At 41.1% G+C, this 19,105-nt stretch overlaps 1 protein-coding gene across 1 annotated transcript; it reads left to right on the forward strand.

Moving 5' to 3' along the window:
* The first annotated feature begins 14,653 nt into the window (after positions 1 to 14,653).
* On the forward strand, positions 14,654 to 15,862 carry LOC108955840. Its single transcript, XM_039302830.1, has 3 exons — positions 14,654 to 14,971; positions 15,355 to 15,623; positions 15,746 to 15,862. The coding sequence occupies exons 1-3, from the start codon at positions 14,773 to 14,775 to the stop codon at positions 15,860 to 15,862; spliced, it is 585 nt and encodes a 194-aa protein (XP_039158764.1). The 5' UTR covers positions 14,654 to 14,772.
* The last annotated feature ends 3,243 nt before the right edge of the window (positions 15,863 to 19,105 follow it).

Consider the following 19,105-nt stretch of genomic DNA (forward strand, 5'->3'; position numbering starts at 1 on the left):
GGGTGCAAAAAAGATGAGAAAGACTTGCAGAGATAGGCTCGTAAGGATCGCCCCTTGGAGATTGAGTTTCATCCATAGATTCTGAGCTTCTGCAAGAATTTTCGTAATTCCCATTTGATCCTCACTCTCTCACCAGATCCTGGAAGGAAATGTTTTAGTCAGCGCGAGTATTACAGTAAGGCAACATTGATTGAACAAATATGCAAACCGGAGAACACAATAACAGAAAAGGTTACTGTTAAGGGCAAAGAGTCGATAATACCTTCAATTTATTTACGCTCCGATACGAATGGACGTCTTGCTTCATGCAATCAAGTGTCAAGCAATGGGTTGTTATAAAGGAGTTAGGAGCGACGGGACTCGAGTTAAGGTCAGGATGGACTGAGAGGAATCAGGCGAGAAACTCATGGAATGGAAATTAAAGGCATGAAAACCAGAGCACTTTGGCTGTTGTTAGGGATGTAAATTATATTTTTAATCACGCTTTAACCTTTATTCTTTATCTTTGGCTATTGTTAGGGATGTAAATTATTTTTTTAATCACACTTTAGCCTTTATTCTTTATCTTTGGCTATCGTTAGGGATGTAAATTATATTTTTAATCACTCTTTAACCTTTATTCTTTATCTTTGGCTGTTGTTAGGGATGTAAATTATATTTTTAATCACACTTTAGCCTTTCTTCTTTATCTTAACCTCTCTTCCCACTCAAGCATCCTCATCACACCTGTCACTGTCAAGCATCCTCGCGAGATGGTAGACTCATGGAATGTGAATTGAAGGCAGCAAAACCAGAGCGCTTTGGCTGTTGTTAGGGATGTAAATTACATTTTTAATCATACTTTAGCCTTTCTTCTTTATCTTTAACCTCTCTTCTCATTCAACCTTCCTCATTGATTGAAACGAAGGTGTACAAACACAAACTCTGCCGGAATTCAATTGACAATAAAACTTGGAAAATACAACCACTTCAACAAAACCAAATATAATATAGACAAACTATGCTAGAATTTAATCGACAACAAAGCTTGAAAATAGTAAGATATAACGTCGGAATTTAACTGATGACGGAACACCTGGGATAAAGATATATGCAGGAATTCAATTGACGATGCAAATCTAGAAACTATAGATAAGAAATCACACTAGAATTTAATTGACGATATGGAGTTTAGAAACTAAAAGGGCGCTACCGGAAGCTAAATATAATTAAAAGATAGTACATTTGTTTGTTTATGCGTAGGGGCCTCCGACGAGTACAATGTGTATTTAAAGCTTACAATCGATGGTTATCAAAGGAGGTTACAAAGGGAAGTTACAAATAGATATTACAAACGGTTGCTGAATAGTTACATCGGCGATTAGATTGACTCCACTACCTTGACGATTAATTCATTCCACTATGTTGATGATTACTTTTTCTTTCTTTTTTTTTTTTTTATGGTAGTATCCAAGATTGTCGACCCCAGTTTTTGTCAATTCCTTCAAGTTGCCAATTCTTCAAGTTGTTGATAATTCTATTCATAAATATTCAACTCTGCTCTCATCGACTAAATCTATTACTTATTGATAATAACTAAAAATTGGTCATTTTTTGGTGCAAACCGATAGCAATAGTATGGACAAGCTTACCTGACGGGCGCTGGATTAGTAGGATTCGCCTAGATCTGAATTGAATAGCTCAACATTCTAGGCTCGAACATGATTTCATGAAGGGTATTGACAATCATTTGCTTCACTCTAATGATGCTCAAGACCCTTCTCATAGAAGCCAATAACACGGGGCTTAGGTCCAACTGCTTTTTTTTCTCATTGGTGAGTTGTTTTGGAATGTCGACATCTCTACTTTGCTCTGGTTCTGCCACCCACTATGCAGTCGATGACTTTGGGCATCCTGTCCTCGTTATCGGGTTGTAGCGACGAGTTTTTACCGCCAGCATTGTTAAGATTAAGTTGATTCATTGTTCTCACCATTGCATCTCCTCAGATTGACCATACTCATTCTACCAAGCATACCAAAAAGATATTTCGTTGATATTTATCCGCAATGACATATCTCTTACCAAAAGTGGTTTATCGGTTTCTATTGGAGGGGACCGTTTTGTGGTGATTCCGGATGAAAAGTATCACAAGTAAACAAGAAAATCGATAACTTTACTTCAAACAAAGTTGTACAAACACAAACTATGCAAAAATTTAATTGACGACAAAGCTTGAAAAATACAACCACTTTAACATAACCAAATGTAGACAAGCTATGCCAGAATTTAATCAATGACAAAAATTGAAAACGTTAAGACGTAACGTCGGAATTTATTTAACGACGTAATACTTGCAATAAATATACATGCTGGAATTTAATTGAAGATGCAGATCTGGGAATTATAACTAAGCACGCTGAAATTTAATTGATAACGCAAGTTTGGAAATTAAAAGGGCAATGCAAAAAAGTAATTATAAATGAAAGATAGTAAATTTGTTTATTTGTGCAAGGTAATAAAATGTGGCTATAAGCATACAATTGACGGTCATCAATAGATGTCACAAAGGAAATGATTACAAATGGTTACTGAATGGTTATTTTGATTATTACATTGACTCAATTACCTTGACAGTTTCTTAGACCCGCAAACTTGATTGTTTCTTTGACTCAATTATCCTAAGGGTTGTTTTATCCCACTATATTGACAATTGCATACGAGATTGTCAATTTCTCTAAACTATCGATTCATCAAGTTGTCGATTCTTCGAGTTATTGATAATTCATAAATGACCAAACTTTATTCTTATCAATTAAGTTTATCACATATAAATAATAAGCAAAAGTTAGTCATTTTTAAGTATAAACAATGCCATCATCTCAAGTATCACCCTAAAGAAGTCATCGGTGACTTCAAACTTCATCACGCTATCGTGTATATCCGATCAAATAAGCTGATGGACCTTAATCTAATGCAATTAGACGATGGACCCCATCGATATTGTTTTCTTGTTTTTTCTCGCTGTGGGCCATCCAAGTGGAATCAAAAGGTAAAATATGGACCATAGGGAGAAGCTGAGAAGGATATCTATTGCCTTTTCGCTTGAGAAGTGGAAGGGCAATCTACTTGTTTGTTCGATTCAATTTGTAATTTTCATTCGAACCGAAAAATAGTCATCTTTGAACTTTCTTAACAAATGGTGTTAATTGGTGTAACATCCTCTATCACCTTTACTTTTCAAATGGGATGATATCGGCTATTGTCACGCCCCGATCCTCGGGCACGCACACATCCTTCTACTCTTGGTCGATTTTATAATGCGATATCCCAGGACTATGTATCGCCGACCCTTTCATTATTTAAGCACATGCGGAAGCAGTTAAAATCCCCAGACAATAAAACAATGGGATAGAAAAGCAGGGCCATATTTCTCATATTGAAACTTATAACCAAACTTTTATACAAAACACAAATCAAAGCACTTCACAACTTTTTACTCTAAACTCTATTCACATCAATTGAAGTTCACAAAAGAAGATGGGATCTCAATCCATCCGGGTCGTACTCAAGACCCCTTCGGAATTATCTTCTTCTTCCAAAAATCATTTTCCTCAAGTTCGCCTTCGAGTTCTCCTTCTCAAACTCCTCCTCCTCAGCTCCTCAACGGAGTCCTGAAATGTTTTCCCCAAACTGGGATGAGACTACGTCTCAGCGAGTTCTACCCCACTAAGCCCGATTAGTAAACCATTATACTATAGGCTGCCTAAACACGCATAGGGCAGATGACTTACCTTGGCCTTAGATTCCACCTGCAAGTCAGTACAATTCACATACCTTACGTATAGAATCGATACATCCAGCAATTGAAACGCATCACTCAACTTAATAAATCACAAGGGTCCAGATTATAGGGCCAAATCATTATGACACGTCCCATTCCATGTCACACAATTTTGTCTCATAATCCGGCGCATCAAACTCAACCATCATGCGTTCCAATTGTTAATTACACCCCTCAAGGGTACGACCAACTCTATTGGTGGTCTTCTGGCATTGCCAGGCGTCGTCTCTCCCCGTGAGCATGACAACGTCTCTCAATTAGACAGCTTCCCCGAAGGGGCGTAGGTCCAGAATCTACTGCGACCCGCTACCCTAATGCATGGGTAACCCAAAAAGGGATTTACTAACGTCCGGCATAATTGCTCGAGACTGGTTCTCTTAACCAACACACGACCACTCAATCTCGGCCCAGGACCCTGTACATTGCACTCAAATGCCTCCATTAAAATAGTGATCCTGGCCTATTTCCTTCGTATTAAAAACATCCTGAAAATAGTCGTGTGTGGGTACACGGTCAATTCGAACCAGAAGACTAATACTTATCTTTTTCAAACCCCACTATTTGATATAGTACTAAAAATCCATTTTCGGTGTTAAAACCCGACACCCGGGATTTTCAGAATAAATATCAAAATCCACAAATTTTGGAATTAAATACCGAGAATCCAATCAGCACTCCATTTGCATAATTTAACACTCAATTGCAGAATTTAACCACGCCATTTACCAATCCATAATTCAGTCTCAATCAATTCCAATCAATTTAGAGTAAATCTCTAAAATATCACAATTTATTTAATTCCATACAACGTGGAGCTCAAATAAATAAACGGACTGCGCCACGACGATCAGCACGAGATTTCGGTCGTCGGCCATCAAAATCTTAATTTCCGAAAAATAATTTATTTATTTATTAATTTCGAAAATTAAATAATTAATATTAAAAATTCAGTTTAGCACAAAATAAAGCCCAATTAAATAAACGGACTTCACCATAGTCATCAGCATAAAATTCCAGTTCCGGACCATCTCAGTTGAATTTCAGAAAATAAATAAATAATTAATTTAATTCCGAAAAATAATATTTAAATGCCAAAAATCACACTTAGGCCCGAATCGCCAAATTGAAGCCCAATTAGGCGTCAGAAAATTCCGAGATACTTCCAATAAATAGTAGACCACGTCTACTTGCTAATTGCGCAATCAATTTATCTAAATCACATCACAATTGACTAATAATTGCTAATTTATTCTAATCTAACAACCTAAACATAATTAATTAAAACTAAACCAACCTTAAGCATAATTAGCCAACTAATCATGGATTAGTGAGATTACTCACCAAATCACCCGCAAATCGGATCAATCCAACGAGGGCGACGCGAGGAACAATAAACCCCAAAGCACGGCTCGGGTTCGGGGCCCTAAACGGCCCAAACGGCCCAAGAGCCGGTTGAAAACCCACTTCGTGGGTTGCTGGATTAGCTGCGAAACAGGGGAAAACAGAGATGGTTAGAGGCGGAGAGGGGTCGGGAAAGCAAGAGGCGGTCCGGTGAGGCCACACGGCGGCTCCGGTGGCTTGCTCGGCCACTCACGGTGGCTGGACGAGACGGAACAGGGGCGAGAGACGCACGGGGGAGGCCTGAGCGTGAGGAAACGAGGGCTGGCGGAACGCGGGCGGCAGGACGACGACCTGGCGACGAGCGAGGCAGTGCACGGGCGGTGACGGCAGCGGCTGGCTGCTGTCTCGGCTTCTCCCGTTTCTGGTTCGCTGGTTCGCACAGACAAGAAGGAAGAAGAAGAAGAAGCTGGTTCTATCGTGTGCGGGAAGGAATAAGAGAGAGGAGAGAGAAGAGAGGGGAGAGGATATGCATTGACCGGTCAAAAAGGAAAGGGAGAGAGAATAGGCGGTGGGGGAAAAGAATTCGCACGAGGGGGAAGGGAAAAGGGAAAGGAGAGAGAGAGAAAAGAGAAAATAAAGAGAATAAAGAAAAGAAGAGAGAGGGAGAGAGGAAATAAAATATTACCTTTCCACTTATTTTATTTCATTTCTCTTTCCTTTCTAATTCCTTTCGGGCTTCAATTTTCTTCCGATAATTTCTTTATTGAAATTTCGGACTCGTCAATAAATTGACGAGCGATGAGACAGATCCTAAAAATAAGAATTATGACGCGCTTAAAATTCGATTCCCGAAATCGAGTTCAATTTCGTGGTTAAAAATCGATCGACGTGATTTTAGCTCAATCCAACCAATTAGGTAGCTTTTAGGGATTTTACGGCCGATACATCCCTTAACGGCTTCACCCAATAGGTTAGTTAACTCGTGAGTGATCAGCTCGAGAAAAAGGGCCATAGGCACGTCGACGAAATGCCCATTTCACTTTATCGAAACGGGGTCGAATTTCAGGATGTCACAACTCTTCCCCTCTTATAAAAATTTCGTCCTCGAAATTTAAGCCATTACACACTTTGATCAAAAAGGCGGGGGTACAACTGTCTCATCGATTCTTCTGTCTCCCCAGTCGCTTCTTCAAAACCGTGGTGTTGCCAGACCACTTTGACCAACGGAATAGTCTTTGTACGCAGAACTTGCTCTTTACGATCGACAATTTGAACCGGGCTTTCCACGTATGACACACGGTCATCCACGTCCAATTCTTCGAAATTGAACACGTGGGTTGGGTCAGGCTCGTACTTCCTTAACATCGACACGTGAAAGACGTCATGCACTTGCGCCAATCTTGGCGACAATGCAAGACGATACGCTAGGTTTCCGATTCTTTCAAGAATCTCAAACGGACCTACGTACCTCGGACTCAGTTTGCCTTTCTTACCAAAGCGCGAAGTTCCCCTCATTGGTGATACTTTCAGAAAAACGTGATCACCAACTTGGAATTTCAAAGACCTTCGATGCTTATCTGCATAACTTTTCTGCCTGCTCTGCGCTGTCTTTAATCTGTCTCTGAACACTGCCACGGAATCTACTGATTGCTGAACCAACTCTGGGCCTGTTACCTTCTTTTCGCCTATTTCATCCCAACATACTAGAGTTCTGCACGCTCTGCCATACAACGCTTCAAATAGAGCCATCTTGATGCTCTGCTGATAACTGTTGTTGTAGGCGAATTCCACCTGATGAAGCTGATCCTCCCAACTTCCTTTAAAGTCTATTACACACGCTCTCAGCATGTCTTCAAGAGTCTGAATTGCCCTTTCAGACTGGCCATCCGTCTGAGGATGGTACGATGTATTGTACTGAAGCTTTGTACCTAAAGCACTCTGCAAGCTCTTCCAAAAAGCAGCAGTAAATCTCGGGTCTCTATCGGATGTTATCGTAACCGGCAATCCATGCATACGAACCACCTAACGCACATACAGGTCTGCGTGTCTATCCAGACTCAGGTCCTTTCGAACTGCAATGAAGTGAGCCGATTTTGTCAGCCTGTCAACTACTACCCAAATCGAATCATTCCCCCTCTGACTCCTTAGTAGTCCAGTTACGAAGTCCATCGTGATATGCTCCCGTTTCCACTCTGGGATCGCGAGAGGTTGCAGAAATCCTCCCGGTTTGCAGTGCTGGGCTTTTACTTGCTGACAAGTCAAACACTTGGCCACATGCTTGGCGATGTCCGCCTTCATATCTGACCACCAGTAGTGTTGACGCAGATCCTGATACATCTTAGTACTTCCAAGATGAACGCTATAATTGCTACGATGTGCTTCCGATAAAATTTCTTCTCTAAGCTCTACATCGTCAGGTATGACCAAACGTCCTTGGAACCTTAGAGTCCCATCATCAGAAACTTGAAAATCAGCTTTTCTTTTCTCGGTATCCTCATGAAGAATCCTCCGCACGTCTGGGTCTGTCGGTTGAAGTTCTTTGATTCTAACCTGGACATCCGGTTCAATTCTAAGGGTGGCCATAAAACTTGAGAGGTGGCCTACCTCGAATTTGAATTCCGAATCTCGAGCTCTCTCGATTAAGTTCCACTCCTGAACCAAGATCCGTGCTATTGAAGACTTTTGACTCAATGCATCGGCAACCTTATTTGCCTTTCCCGAGTGATATAGAATATCACTGTCATAATCCTTCAACAATTCCATCCATCGACGTTGTCTCATGTTCAATTCTTTCTGAGAGAATAAATACTTGAGACTCTGATGGTCTATGAAGATCTGAAACTTTTCTCCGCACAAGTAGTGCCTCCAATTCTTCAATGCAAATATAATGGCTGCGAGTTCCAAGTCATGCGTTGGATAATTCAATTCATGAGGTCTCAACTGCCGGGAAGCGTATGCAACAACTCTGCCATGTTGCATCAGCACGCAACCCAATCCCCTGAATGACGCATCACTATAGATCTCAAATCCTCCAGGACCAGATGGAATCGTCAGCACAGGTGCGGTAGTCAACTTTTCCTTCAATTCTTGAAAACTACACTCACACTTGTCCGTCCATATGAACTTCTCATTTTTCTTCGTGAGCTTTGTCAGAGGCAACGTTATCGATGAGAACCCTTCCACAAACCATCTGTAATAACCTGCTAACCCTAGAAAACTTCTAATCTCTATCACTGATGTCGGTCTCGGCCACTTGATCACGGCTTCTATCTTGCTCGGGTCAACGGAGATTCCTTCTCCGGAAATCACATGGCCTAAGAACCCAACACGAGTCAACCAAAACTCGCATTTGCTATACTTAGCATACAGCTGATGAGCTCTTAAGGTTTGAAGCACTAATCTCAGATGATTCTCATGCTCTTCATTACTTCTCGAATAGACTAAGATGTCATCAATGAACACGATCACAAACTGATGATCCACATATTCCTTGAACATTCTGTTTGTCAAATCCATGACAGCAACTGGAGTGTTCACCTAGGCCAAACGATCTTTTACAATACTCTCGTAAAGACCATATCAAGTACGAACATTTGTCTTTCGTACAACCTCCTTCCTGGTTCGTAACTAACGACTTCATAAACTCAAGTCGATCTTTAAAACATCGATACTCTTTATAACTAGTCACACCATTCATTGATCTTTGGCAAAGAACACTTGTCCTTGATCTTCATCTAATTGAGTTGACGATAGTTGATGCACACTCGCAATAAACCATCTTTCTTCTTCTCACAAACAAAACTGATGTTTCCCCAAAGTGATGCACTGATATGCACAAATTCCTCATTCATCAATCTTCACATCTGCATCTTCAATTCTACCAATTTAGACAACAACAGCTGGTAAGTAGCCTTCGAGAGTAGCTCTATCCTGGTGCTATCTCAATTGCAATTTCAATCTTTCTTTCTGGCGGTAACCCAAGCAATTCCTTTGGAACCATCTTATAAATTTTCTGTATCACGGCCACCTTCTTCTCATTCTATTTCTTAACTGATACATCCACTACAACTGTCAAATCAATCTTGGCAACCTCTGTCTAACAAACGGATTGTCTTTAGCGAACGAGATTAATGAAATCGAAGATTCTTTTCGACTCTTAATAACCTTGACACTTTCACATACTAATAGACTAAAATGGATTACTCCATGACCATGATTCATTATCACAATATGCTTCATAAGCCCACACTATTCATGTGGCATCAAATTCACACCTCAGCAACTAATCAAGCATAACTATTGCTAGAGATTCCCTCTCTTTCACTTTTATGTCAACAATTTAAGTTCTACCAACTCAGCACAAAGCTCTACTACGCTGCTCTGATAAAAATCATTTCCAACACATTCTTTCTCTGATCGGTGCAAGGTCCATTCTACTCCCATTCCTTCCTGGGCGCCGTAACGATGTCTATGCCACATTAGACTTCCACTGACAGTCCTTCACCTGATGGCCACGCTGGTCATCATCACAACAGGTTCTAGTCACATTCGGACACTGGATTCATCCATGCTTCCTTCTACAATTCGACACTTGTCGGTGAGTCTTTATCTCCCGCCATGTGACAAAGACACACTCTTTCTGGTTGTCCCATCAGTCTGCTAAAACCACTCTCGACCTCGATCTTTTCCCTGACCGATTTTCATTTCTGCCTGAACTGGATCTATACCTCGGCTCGAATGCAATGACTCACTCTCGGATCACATCTCCACTGGGATCTCACAGTGAAGCGACAACGGCAATTGCAACACTGACGGCGGTTCAATCCTGAGCCTCCTGGCTCATCCAATTCCCAAGGAACACTAGCATCAGAACGATCCTATCGAACTTAGGATCATTCGACGCTGCTACACTAGTACCAACTTGCGGTGGTACACTTACACTCGAGCTGGCCAGAGTCGACACTCTGCCTCAACCACCTCGGGTACTGACCTTTGTCAGTGCATCATCCCGAGTCACAGAGGACATTGTCCTCTTACCAGGAGTCCTCAACTCCTGCTCGCTCATGGTTCAGTCTTTACACTGAAACCCGTCTTCCAAATCCACACAGGATTAGAAGGTGAGCGATCCACACACAATAAGCAATTTTAGCACTCAGCTAACACAGACATGCACCATCATGAATTTAAAGGCCTTTCCTACTAACTATCCCATGGTCATCGCTCCTTATCACTCCAATCTTGAACTTCGCTCTGATACCACTTAAAGGGGATGTCACGCCCCGATCCTCGGGCACGCACACATCCTTCTACTCTTGGTCGATTTTATAATGCGATATCCCAGGACTATGTATCGCCGACCCTTTCATTATTTAAGCACATGCGGAAGCAGTTAAAATCCCCAGACAATAAAACAATGGGATAGAAAAGCAGGGCCATATTTCTCTTATTGAAACTTATAACCAAACTTTTATACAAAACACAAATCAAAGCACTTCACAACTTTTTACTCTAAACTCTATTCACATCAATTGAAGTTCACAAAAGAAGATGGGATCTCAATCCATCCGGGTCGTACTCAAGACCCCTTCGGAATTATCTTCTTCCAAAAATCATTTTCCTCAAGTTCGCCTTCAAGTTCTCCTTCTCAAACTCCTCCTCCTCAGCTCCTCAACGGAGTCCTGAAATGTTTTCCCCAAACTGGGATGAGACTACGTCTCAGCGAGTTCTACCCCACTAAGCCCGATTAGTAAACCATTATACTATAGGCTGCCTAAACACGCATAGGGCAGATGACTTACCTTGGCCTTAGATTCCACCTGCAAGTCAGTACAATTCACATACCTTACGTATAGAATCGATACATCCAGCAATTGAAACGCATCACTCAACTCAATAAATCACAAGGGTCCAGTTATAGGGCCAAATCATTATGACACGTCCCATTCCATGTCACACAATTTTGTCTCATAATCCGGCACATCAAACTCAACCATCATGCGTTCCAATTGTTAATTACACCCCTCAAGGGTACGGCCAACTCTATTGGTGGTCTTCTGGCATTGCCAGGCGTCGTCTCTCCCCGTGAGCACGGCAACGTCTCTCAATTAGACGGCTTCCCCGAAGGGGCGTAGGTCCAGAATCTACTGCGACCCACTACCCTAATGCATGGGTAACCCAAAAAGGGATTTAGTAACGTCCGGCATAATTGCTCGAGACTGGTTCTCTTAACCAACACATGACCACTCAATCTCGGCCCAGGACCCTGTACATTGCACTCAAATGCCTCCATTAAAATAGTGATCCTGGCCTATTTCCTTCGTATTAAAAACATCTTGAAAATAGTCGTGTGTGGGTACACGGTCAATTCGAACCAGAAGACTAATACTTATCTTTTTCAAACTCCACTATTTGATATAGTACTAAAAATCCATTTTCGGTGTTAAAACCCGACACCGGGATTTTCAGAATAAATATCAAAATCCACAAATTTTGGAATTAAATACCGAGAATCCAATCAGCACTCCATTTGCATAATTTAACACTCAATTGCAGAATTTAACCACGCCATTTACCAATCCATAATTCAGTCTCAATCAATTCCAATCAATTTAGAGTAAATCTCTAAAATATCACAATTTATTTAATTCCATACAACGTGGAGCTCAAATAAATAAACGGACTGCGCCACGACGATCAGCACAAGATTTCGGTCGTCGGCCATCAAAATCTTAATTTCCGAAAAATAATTTATTTATTTATTAATTTCGAAAATTAAATAATTAATATTAAAAATTCAGTTTAGCACAAAATAAAGCCCAATTAAATAAACGGACTTCACCACAGTCATTAGCATAAAATTCCAATTCCGGACCATCTCAGTTGAATTTCAGAAAATAAATAATTAATTAATTTAATTCCGAAAAATAATATTTAAATGCCAAAAATCACACTTAGGCCCGAATCGCCAAATTGAAGCCCAATTAGGGGTCAGAAAATTCCCGAGATACTTCCAATAAATAGTAGACCACGTCTACTTGCTAATTGCGCAATCAATTTATCTAAATCACATCACAATTGACTAATAATTGCTAATTTATTCTAATCTAACAACCTAAACATAATTAATTAAAACTAAACCAACCTTAAGCATAATTAGCCAACTAATCATGGATTAGTGAGATTACTCACCAAATCACCCGCAAATCGGATCAATCCGACGAGGGTGACGCGAGGAACAATAAACCCCAAAGCATGGCTCGGGTTCGGGGCCCGGAAACGGCCCAAAACGGCCCAAGAGCGGCTGAAAACCACTTCGTGGGTTGCTGGATTAGCTGCGAAACAGGGGAAAACAGAGATGGTTAGAGGCGGAGAGGGGTCGGGAAAGCAAGAGGCGGTCCGGTGAGGCCACACGGCGGCTCCGGTGGCTTGCTCGGCCACTCACGGTGGTTGGACGAGACGGAACAGGGGCGAGAGACGGACGGGGGAGGCCTAAGCGCGAGGAAACGAGGGCTGGCGGAACGCGGGCGGCAGGACGACGACCTGGCGACGAGCGAGGCAGTGCACGGGCGGTGACGGCAGCGGCCGGTCTGCCGTCTCGGCTTCTCCCGTTTCGGTTCCGCCGGTTCGCACGTATAAGAAGGAAGAAGAAGAAGAAGCTGGTTCTATCGTGTGCGGGAAGGAATAAGAGAGAGGAGAGAGAAGAGAGGGGAGAGGATATGCATTGACCGGTCAAAAGGGAAGGGAGAGAGAATAGGCGGTGGGGAAAAGAATTCACACGAGGGGAAGGGAAAAGGGAAAGGAGAGAGAGAGAAAAGAGAAAATAAAGAGAATAAAGAAAAGAAGAGAGGGAGAGAGGGAAATCAAATATTACCTTTCCACTTATTTTATTTCATTTCTCTTTCCCTTTCTAATTCCTTTCGGGCTTCAATTTTCTTCCGATAATTTCTTTATTGAAATTTCGGACTCGTCAATAAATTGACGAGCGATGAGACAGGATCCTAAAAATAAGAATTATGACGCGCTTAAAATTCGATTCCCGAAATCGAGTTCAATTCCGTGGTTAAAAATCGATCGACGTGATTTTAGCTCAATCCAACCAATTAGGTAGCTTTTAGGGATTTTACGGCGATACATCCCTTAACGGCTTCACCCAATAGGTTAGTTAACTCGTGAGTGATCAGCTCATAGAAAAAGGGCCATAGGCACGTCGACGAAATGCCCATTTCACTTTATCGAAACGGGGTCGAATTTCAGGATGTCACAGCTATGGTTAGAAGTATGACATGATTACGACATCAAACATGAATTATCTACAAAATAGGAGTCAAGCTAGCTTTAAATAAATAAATAAATAAATAAAGGAAAAACATAGGTGTTATAACTTACCAGGGAAGACAAAGCAAATCGCGTCTATTGGATAAGACGCATTTTGTGGGTAGATTTTTTTATTTTTTATTGCAAGGAAAAGAGCACACACTTTACCCATAGAAAAAAAAACTCAATAAAATCTATAAATTCAGAAATAGGCGTGTCCTTTAAAAAAAAAAAAAAAATTGGGTCTACTCAGGAACGGAAACTTAAATTTTTGTAAAATAAGAGAGATTCAATTTGACATAAATAAGAAAAGTTTATACTTAAGATTGAAAAGTGGTAATGGTTCGAGATTATTAAGATATTCAATGAACCGATGGAATATCAAATGAACCGATGGAATATCATTCACATCCCAACCCACTTAACTTCAATACCTAGCCTATTTTTGTCGGCTAGGGTAAATCTAGCAAATTAATTAGAAATTGCTTCCTATGATAAAAAAAAAAATATGGAAATTCCAAAAGAAAATAGTGCTGGCATAAAAATATTTTTACGCATTCACAATGGGACTTTCTTGCTAATTCACGAGAGATGTGGATAATTTAATGGGTCTACATTGGTGATGCTTGGATTATTTGAATGTAATCATCTCATCATTTGGTAGATAAGATTTGCGATTGGAAATTGAAATTGCTATCTGTTGAACTGGTTTGAAAGGAATGGGAACATTTTTTTATTAATTTTACTGGATTAACCATGGTAAAAAAAAAATTCGACCAAAAACTACGGTAAAAAAAAAAAAATGGTGGCTCATGGAAGATTTTCCAGAGGGGATTTTACGCCTTTTTTTTTTTTTTTTTGTGAAGTATCGGTTTTTCATATTTCTATGGTAATTTTTACGGAAATTAAAATTTCCAGCCGACATAATATATAAAATCTTCTGATTTTCATAGGCACAACCTTTATAACTTCATGGCATATCCATGGATTGGCCAGTAAGGATGAAACTTCTTAATCACCGCAGTTTCGACTCCCGCTAATAGTTTAGCACATTTTTTGTTGTTGAAGTACAAGGGGATTTTAGCCGTTAGTGTCAATTAGGCAGTTTGTGGACTTTCGTGGCTCTCCACGGCGCTTTCGGCTTGGAAGGTTTCATGTTTCAGAAATCTGAGATCACTAGACGTCAATCACACGCTCCTCCTCCTTCTCATCGTCCTTCTCCCTTCTCCCATCCAGATTATCGAAATCGCAGCCACCGCCGAGTGATTTCCATCGCTTCCCAGTTGAAGAATCGATCATGGGTTCGATCGCCGGAGAAGACACCGATTGGAACATCGTCGCCACAAGCTGGACCGTCTCAGCCGGCCGTCTCGCCGACTCGGTGGCCGTCGAATCGCCTCTTTCTCCGATCGATGATGACACGGCCGGGTCAGCTCCTAAAACGCCTCTCCTTCTGCGCCCTCCCTCGCCCGATCGCAGCCCCTGCGAAATCACTAGTAAGCTTTTTCTGACTCGCTTGCGGCTTCCCGAGTGCTGGTGGGTTCTATCGTTTTCGTCTTGTGAATTCGTAATTAGTCATGATTATGAGATGAGATGCAGTCGCTCTGTCGCGGGGTTTTTCCAAGTTCCGCCATTTATTGCATTTGAATTTTTCTTTTTGTCCGTGGTTTGAAGCATACGAATCAGACCATCATCGATTAGTGGCTTTAGTGGCTTTCGAATGATTCATGTTAATGGGATGTAGTGGTTCGTGTGTATGTGTGTCCTTTTCACCTCGAGTGCCCGGTGATTATTTGCTTAAGCCTCAGAAGAAGAATTATTCCGGTGCCTTTGTCGCGGTTATTATGAGTGACGGCAGAGTTCTGCCTGCTGCAATTAGTTTCGCTCGGAGACATGAGGTGCGCCAAGTCTATGTCCGTCCGAAGCACCGCTCGAGTTTATAGGGACCAAGTTTCTGACGGGGATGTTCCTCTGGCGGCTAATCCTGCTTCTCGTGGGGACTCTGTGGATGAGTTTGCCGAAGAAAGATCCAAAAGTGAGATCAATTCGAATGCTGGTGAAGTCGACTGGGTTGAAGTGAAGGCGCCCAGCACTTCATTTGAAACTAACAGAGATGTCGCTGCGTCTTTGAAGTCCTCTGTCAAGATGGTAATAGACTCGCTTTCTCTTGTGTATGTAGATATTAGTTTCCTGGCCTTTCTCATTATATCGTCTCATATCCTATAGTTGATTCTGAGCTATGCTTGTCTCTTATTTGTTGAGACCTCAAGGTGATTCACGGTTGTTACGCTTGTACGGCAGGCAAGACATATGTAGGACCTGAAGGTGCTTGGAGTGCTTATGAGATTGTATATGGATCCAGATTTGGAAATAGGATGCAGCTTTAACTTTGAAAAGGAAATGAACAGACCACAATTGTAAGGAATGTTATCGGCATATCAGAGGTAGATTTCAACATGCTTAAGTTAGATATCACTGTTGGAGACAAACGCAATTTTATATTTCTCCTTTGCTCCTTTTATGATGCTGGTTAAATTCTCTTCGGGATTTTTCGAGGCAACAGCTGAGATTACCGATGTAGACCCCTGCACATCTCTCACGATTCGTCTTATCTCAGTTCAAAGTGGAGATTGCGTGCATATATATGTGTAGGACCAGAGCACTTTGGCTGTTGTTAGTGAAGTACATTCTATTCTTTATTATTCTTTAGCCTTTCTTCTTTATCTTTAAACTATCTTCTCATTCAAGCATCGTCATCGCACCTGTCACACTGCCCCGCATTCCTTAGGAGACGATGTACCGGTTTGAAGTGAGACAGAGAGAGAGAGAGAGAGTCTTCTTTTGTCACCTGGTGCTTCTTGCTTCGGAGCTTTAACACCGTTTGTTTCCAATTTTAGCTTTAGCCTCATTCACATTTCTCTCTTTTTCATTGTCTTGCAGGTTTCATCTTTCCTAATGAATAAGTACAAGAGCCAAGGCTTACAACAAACAAGAGCCCTCGCATCTACTATTCAGACGCTGACAACTATAATCGTAAAGCATCACACGTAGTTAAGACAGCTTAGAACATCATCCAACCTCAATGTAGTAGCTTCATTCCTTCATGACAAATGTGCAAATTAATAGTATCAAAGCAAATTGGACACTAGTTTGGCGAACAACCAGAATACCAAACCAAAGCACAAATCTGATGCAATGCAAATCCAGTTCCAAACTTTCTGCACTAAACCTGATCAACAACAAAAGAAATTCGAAAAATTCACAATGAACGCTGTTTGTGCACGAGGCCGAGCCTGGAATTGGAGGCCTCCAAGAACACCGTTGGAAAAATCTAAGATCCATTAGTCTAGGCCATTTATAGCTGATGTTTCAGCAATGGGCATTGTACAGCTCGATTCAAGGAAATTCCATGTTTAATTTGGATTACGACTGCTTTGCATCGAGCCGGTCCCATAAGATTAAAGGTAGAGGCAGTGCCACCGCGAAGTACTTTGTTAACATCTAAATTTTGGCAACCCGATTAGTTGTTTATCGCATTAAAAATTAGGGATTAGTTTTTAACCCCTAAACAAAATTAACATATAGTTTTAGAAGCATTCATTATTAAGTTTATATTATTTATTTTTATCGCATTTGCATTGAACGACTAACGACCGATGAGCTTTAATTTTATGAATTGGGATATAGATATATTTTGGAAAGGATTTGTTCTATTTCTTATAATATTCGATGATATGACGGGAGACTTTTCATATATTTAGGCAATATATACACCGAGAGATATATTTCTTGGTAGAAAGGAAGGTTTCAGATCAAATATTAGAAAAAATAAAAGAGAATGTCGCACGTAAGTGCATATATCTTGACAATATATTTAGGAGGCTTTGGGCGAGCAAAAATTGATTTATATGCATATTGAGAAAGGAAATTTGAATCTGATATGGGTAGATGGAAAAAGTGAAAAGAAAAAAATTATTCTACAAAACCTAAGTTCCTCGCCTGTAAAAAACGGTTCGCTCGCGTACGGACGGAGGGGGGAATTCTTTTCGTTTTGGGGTCAGGGTCAACAAAAAGGAGGGGGGTTGTTTCTATGACAAGGTGTACAGAGAGAAGGGACGTGACAGAGAAAAAGAAAAACAAGAGAAAAACAAAGGGAAAAGAAGAAGGAAGAGAGGTCATCTCCTCGCTATTGCCGGCTTCGCCGTCCCGCCTTGATTGTCGTTGCCGCCAGAGCTCCGAACGCCGGTGCCTCCGCCTGCCACCACTACTTCTGCTTCACTCGTCGCTGCGCAAGCATTGCCGTGCCTCCGCCTACAACCCACAACCGCAAGCATCGCCGTGCCTCCGCCTACAACCTGCAACCGCGAGCATCGCCGCGCATTCGCTTGCAACTTGCAGCTGCGAGCACCTCCGCCTAACACTCGGCGCCTGCAACCCCTCCCTCTGCCCGAGCATCACCGGCGCCTGTCCCCTGTAGCTCGAAGCTGCGAATGCCACCGCTGCCCTTCGAGTGATGCCTGCAATTATCTGTTGCCACCGGAGCTCCGAACGCCAACACCACCTCTGCCCATCGTAGCAACCCGCGTCTCCGCTCGTCACCAACGATCCACCGCCACTCCCAGGTCCATGACGAGCCACGCCTCTGTTCGACCTCCTATTGGTCCTCCCCGTAGCCACCCACGCCTCGCCTGCCGTCTCGTCACCTCAAGCTCGTGATCGAGCATCGTCGCCTACCGGCATCATGTTTGTAACTCATGTTATACCCAAAACATCGTCTCTCGCCATCACGAGTCATTGCCGATTGCTGTCCCGCTTCGAGGAACCGGTTGCGATCTTGGTCCGATTACGTTTGATCCAAATTTGGAAAGAATATCCTCAAATTAGGTGAGATGCACATCTCTAATATATTTGTATATTTTATGCCTAATATATGTTTATTGATATCTAGCATGCATATCTATGAGTGATAGACATATCTCCCAGTTAGGATTCATCTCCTAATTCGCAACCGCATTTAATCTTTGATTCCACCTATAAGGCCTTAGATGAAATTATTGATTCCTGGGAATCTTTAAAATTGATATTTTGATTTTTAAGGTTTAAGATCAATTCATCAATTTTATTCGCGAAATTTCAAATTAGTTGGATATTATTTCCTTATTCCCATTGATTGGATGATATATGATCTCAAGTGATTTGGTGCTTATCTTACTTTAATTATTTTATTTATCCCAAAAAAAAAATGCATGTTGCATATCATGTAGATTTGAATTGATTTCCTATATAGAATTGCATGATAGGATAGTTAGATACTTTTCTAATTATATTAGAATGCATGTTTATATGATATCTAGGTTTGATAATATCTTGGAATTAAATTGCATATCGAGATAAATTTCTAAATTAAGATAGGATTCGGATTAGTCTATTTCCTTAACTTAAAATAGATAATATCTCACTTTAATTAGATTTTTATTATTAGTAATTTTTAATTACGAATTCTTATAAAAAATACAAAAATATCATGCGCATGTCATATAGAATTAGATTCATGAAATATATGTCATTTAGTAATTGCTGCTAGGTCCATTAAATTAGAAATTGCCCACCATTAGAATTAGTGAAATTGC

This window comes from Eucalyptus grandis, chromosome 10 (genome assembly GCF_016545825.1).
Source record: "Eucalyptus grandis isolate ANBG69807.140 chromosome 10, ASM1654582v1, whole genome shotgun sequence".
Lineage (NCBI taxonomy): Eukaryota > Viridiplantae > Streptophyta > Magnoliopsida > Myrtales > Myrtaceae > Eucalyptus > Eucalyptus grandis.

Bases quoted from the DNA above. Each gene is read 5' to 3' on its own strand.
- LOC108955840 (XM_039302830.1), top strand. From the start codon at position 14,773: ATGGGTTCGATCGCCGGAGAAGACACCGATTGGAACATCGTCGCCACA. The intron at 14,972-15,354 runs GTAAGCTTTTTC...TGCTGCAATTAG, and splicing joins CAGCCCCTGCGAAATCACTA to TTTCGCTCGGAGACATGAGG. The intron at 15,624-15,745 runs GTAATAGACTCG...TGAGACCTCAAG, and splicing joins TGAAGTCCTCTGTCAAGATG to GTGATTCACGGTTGTTACGC.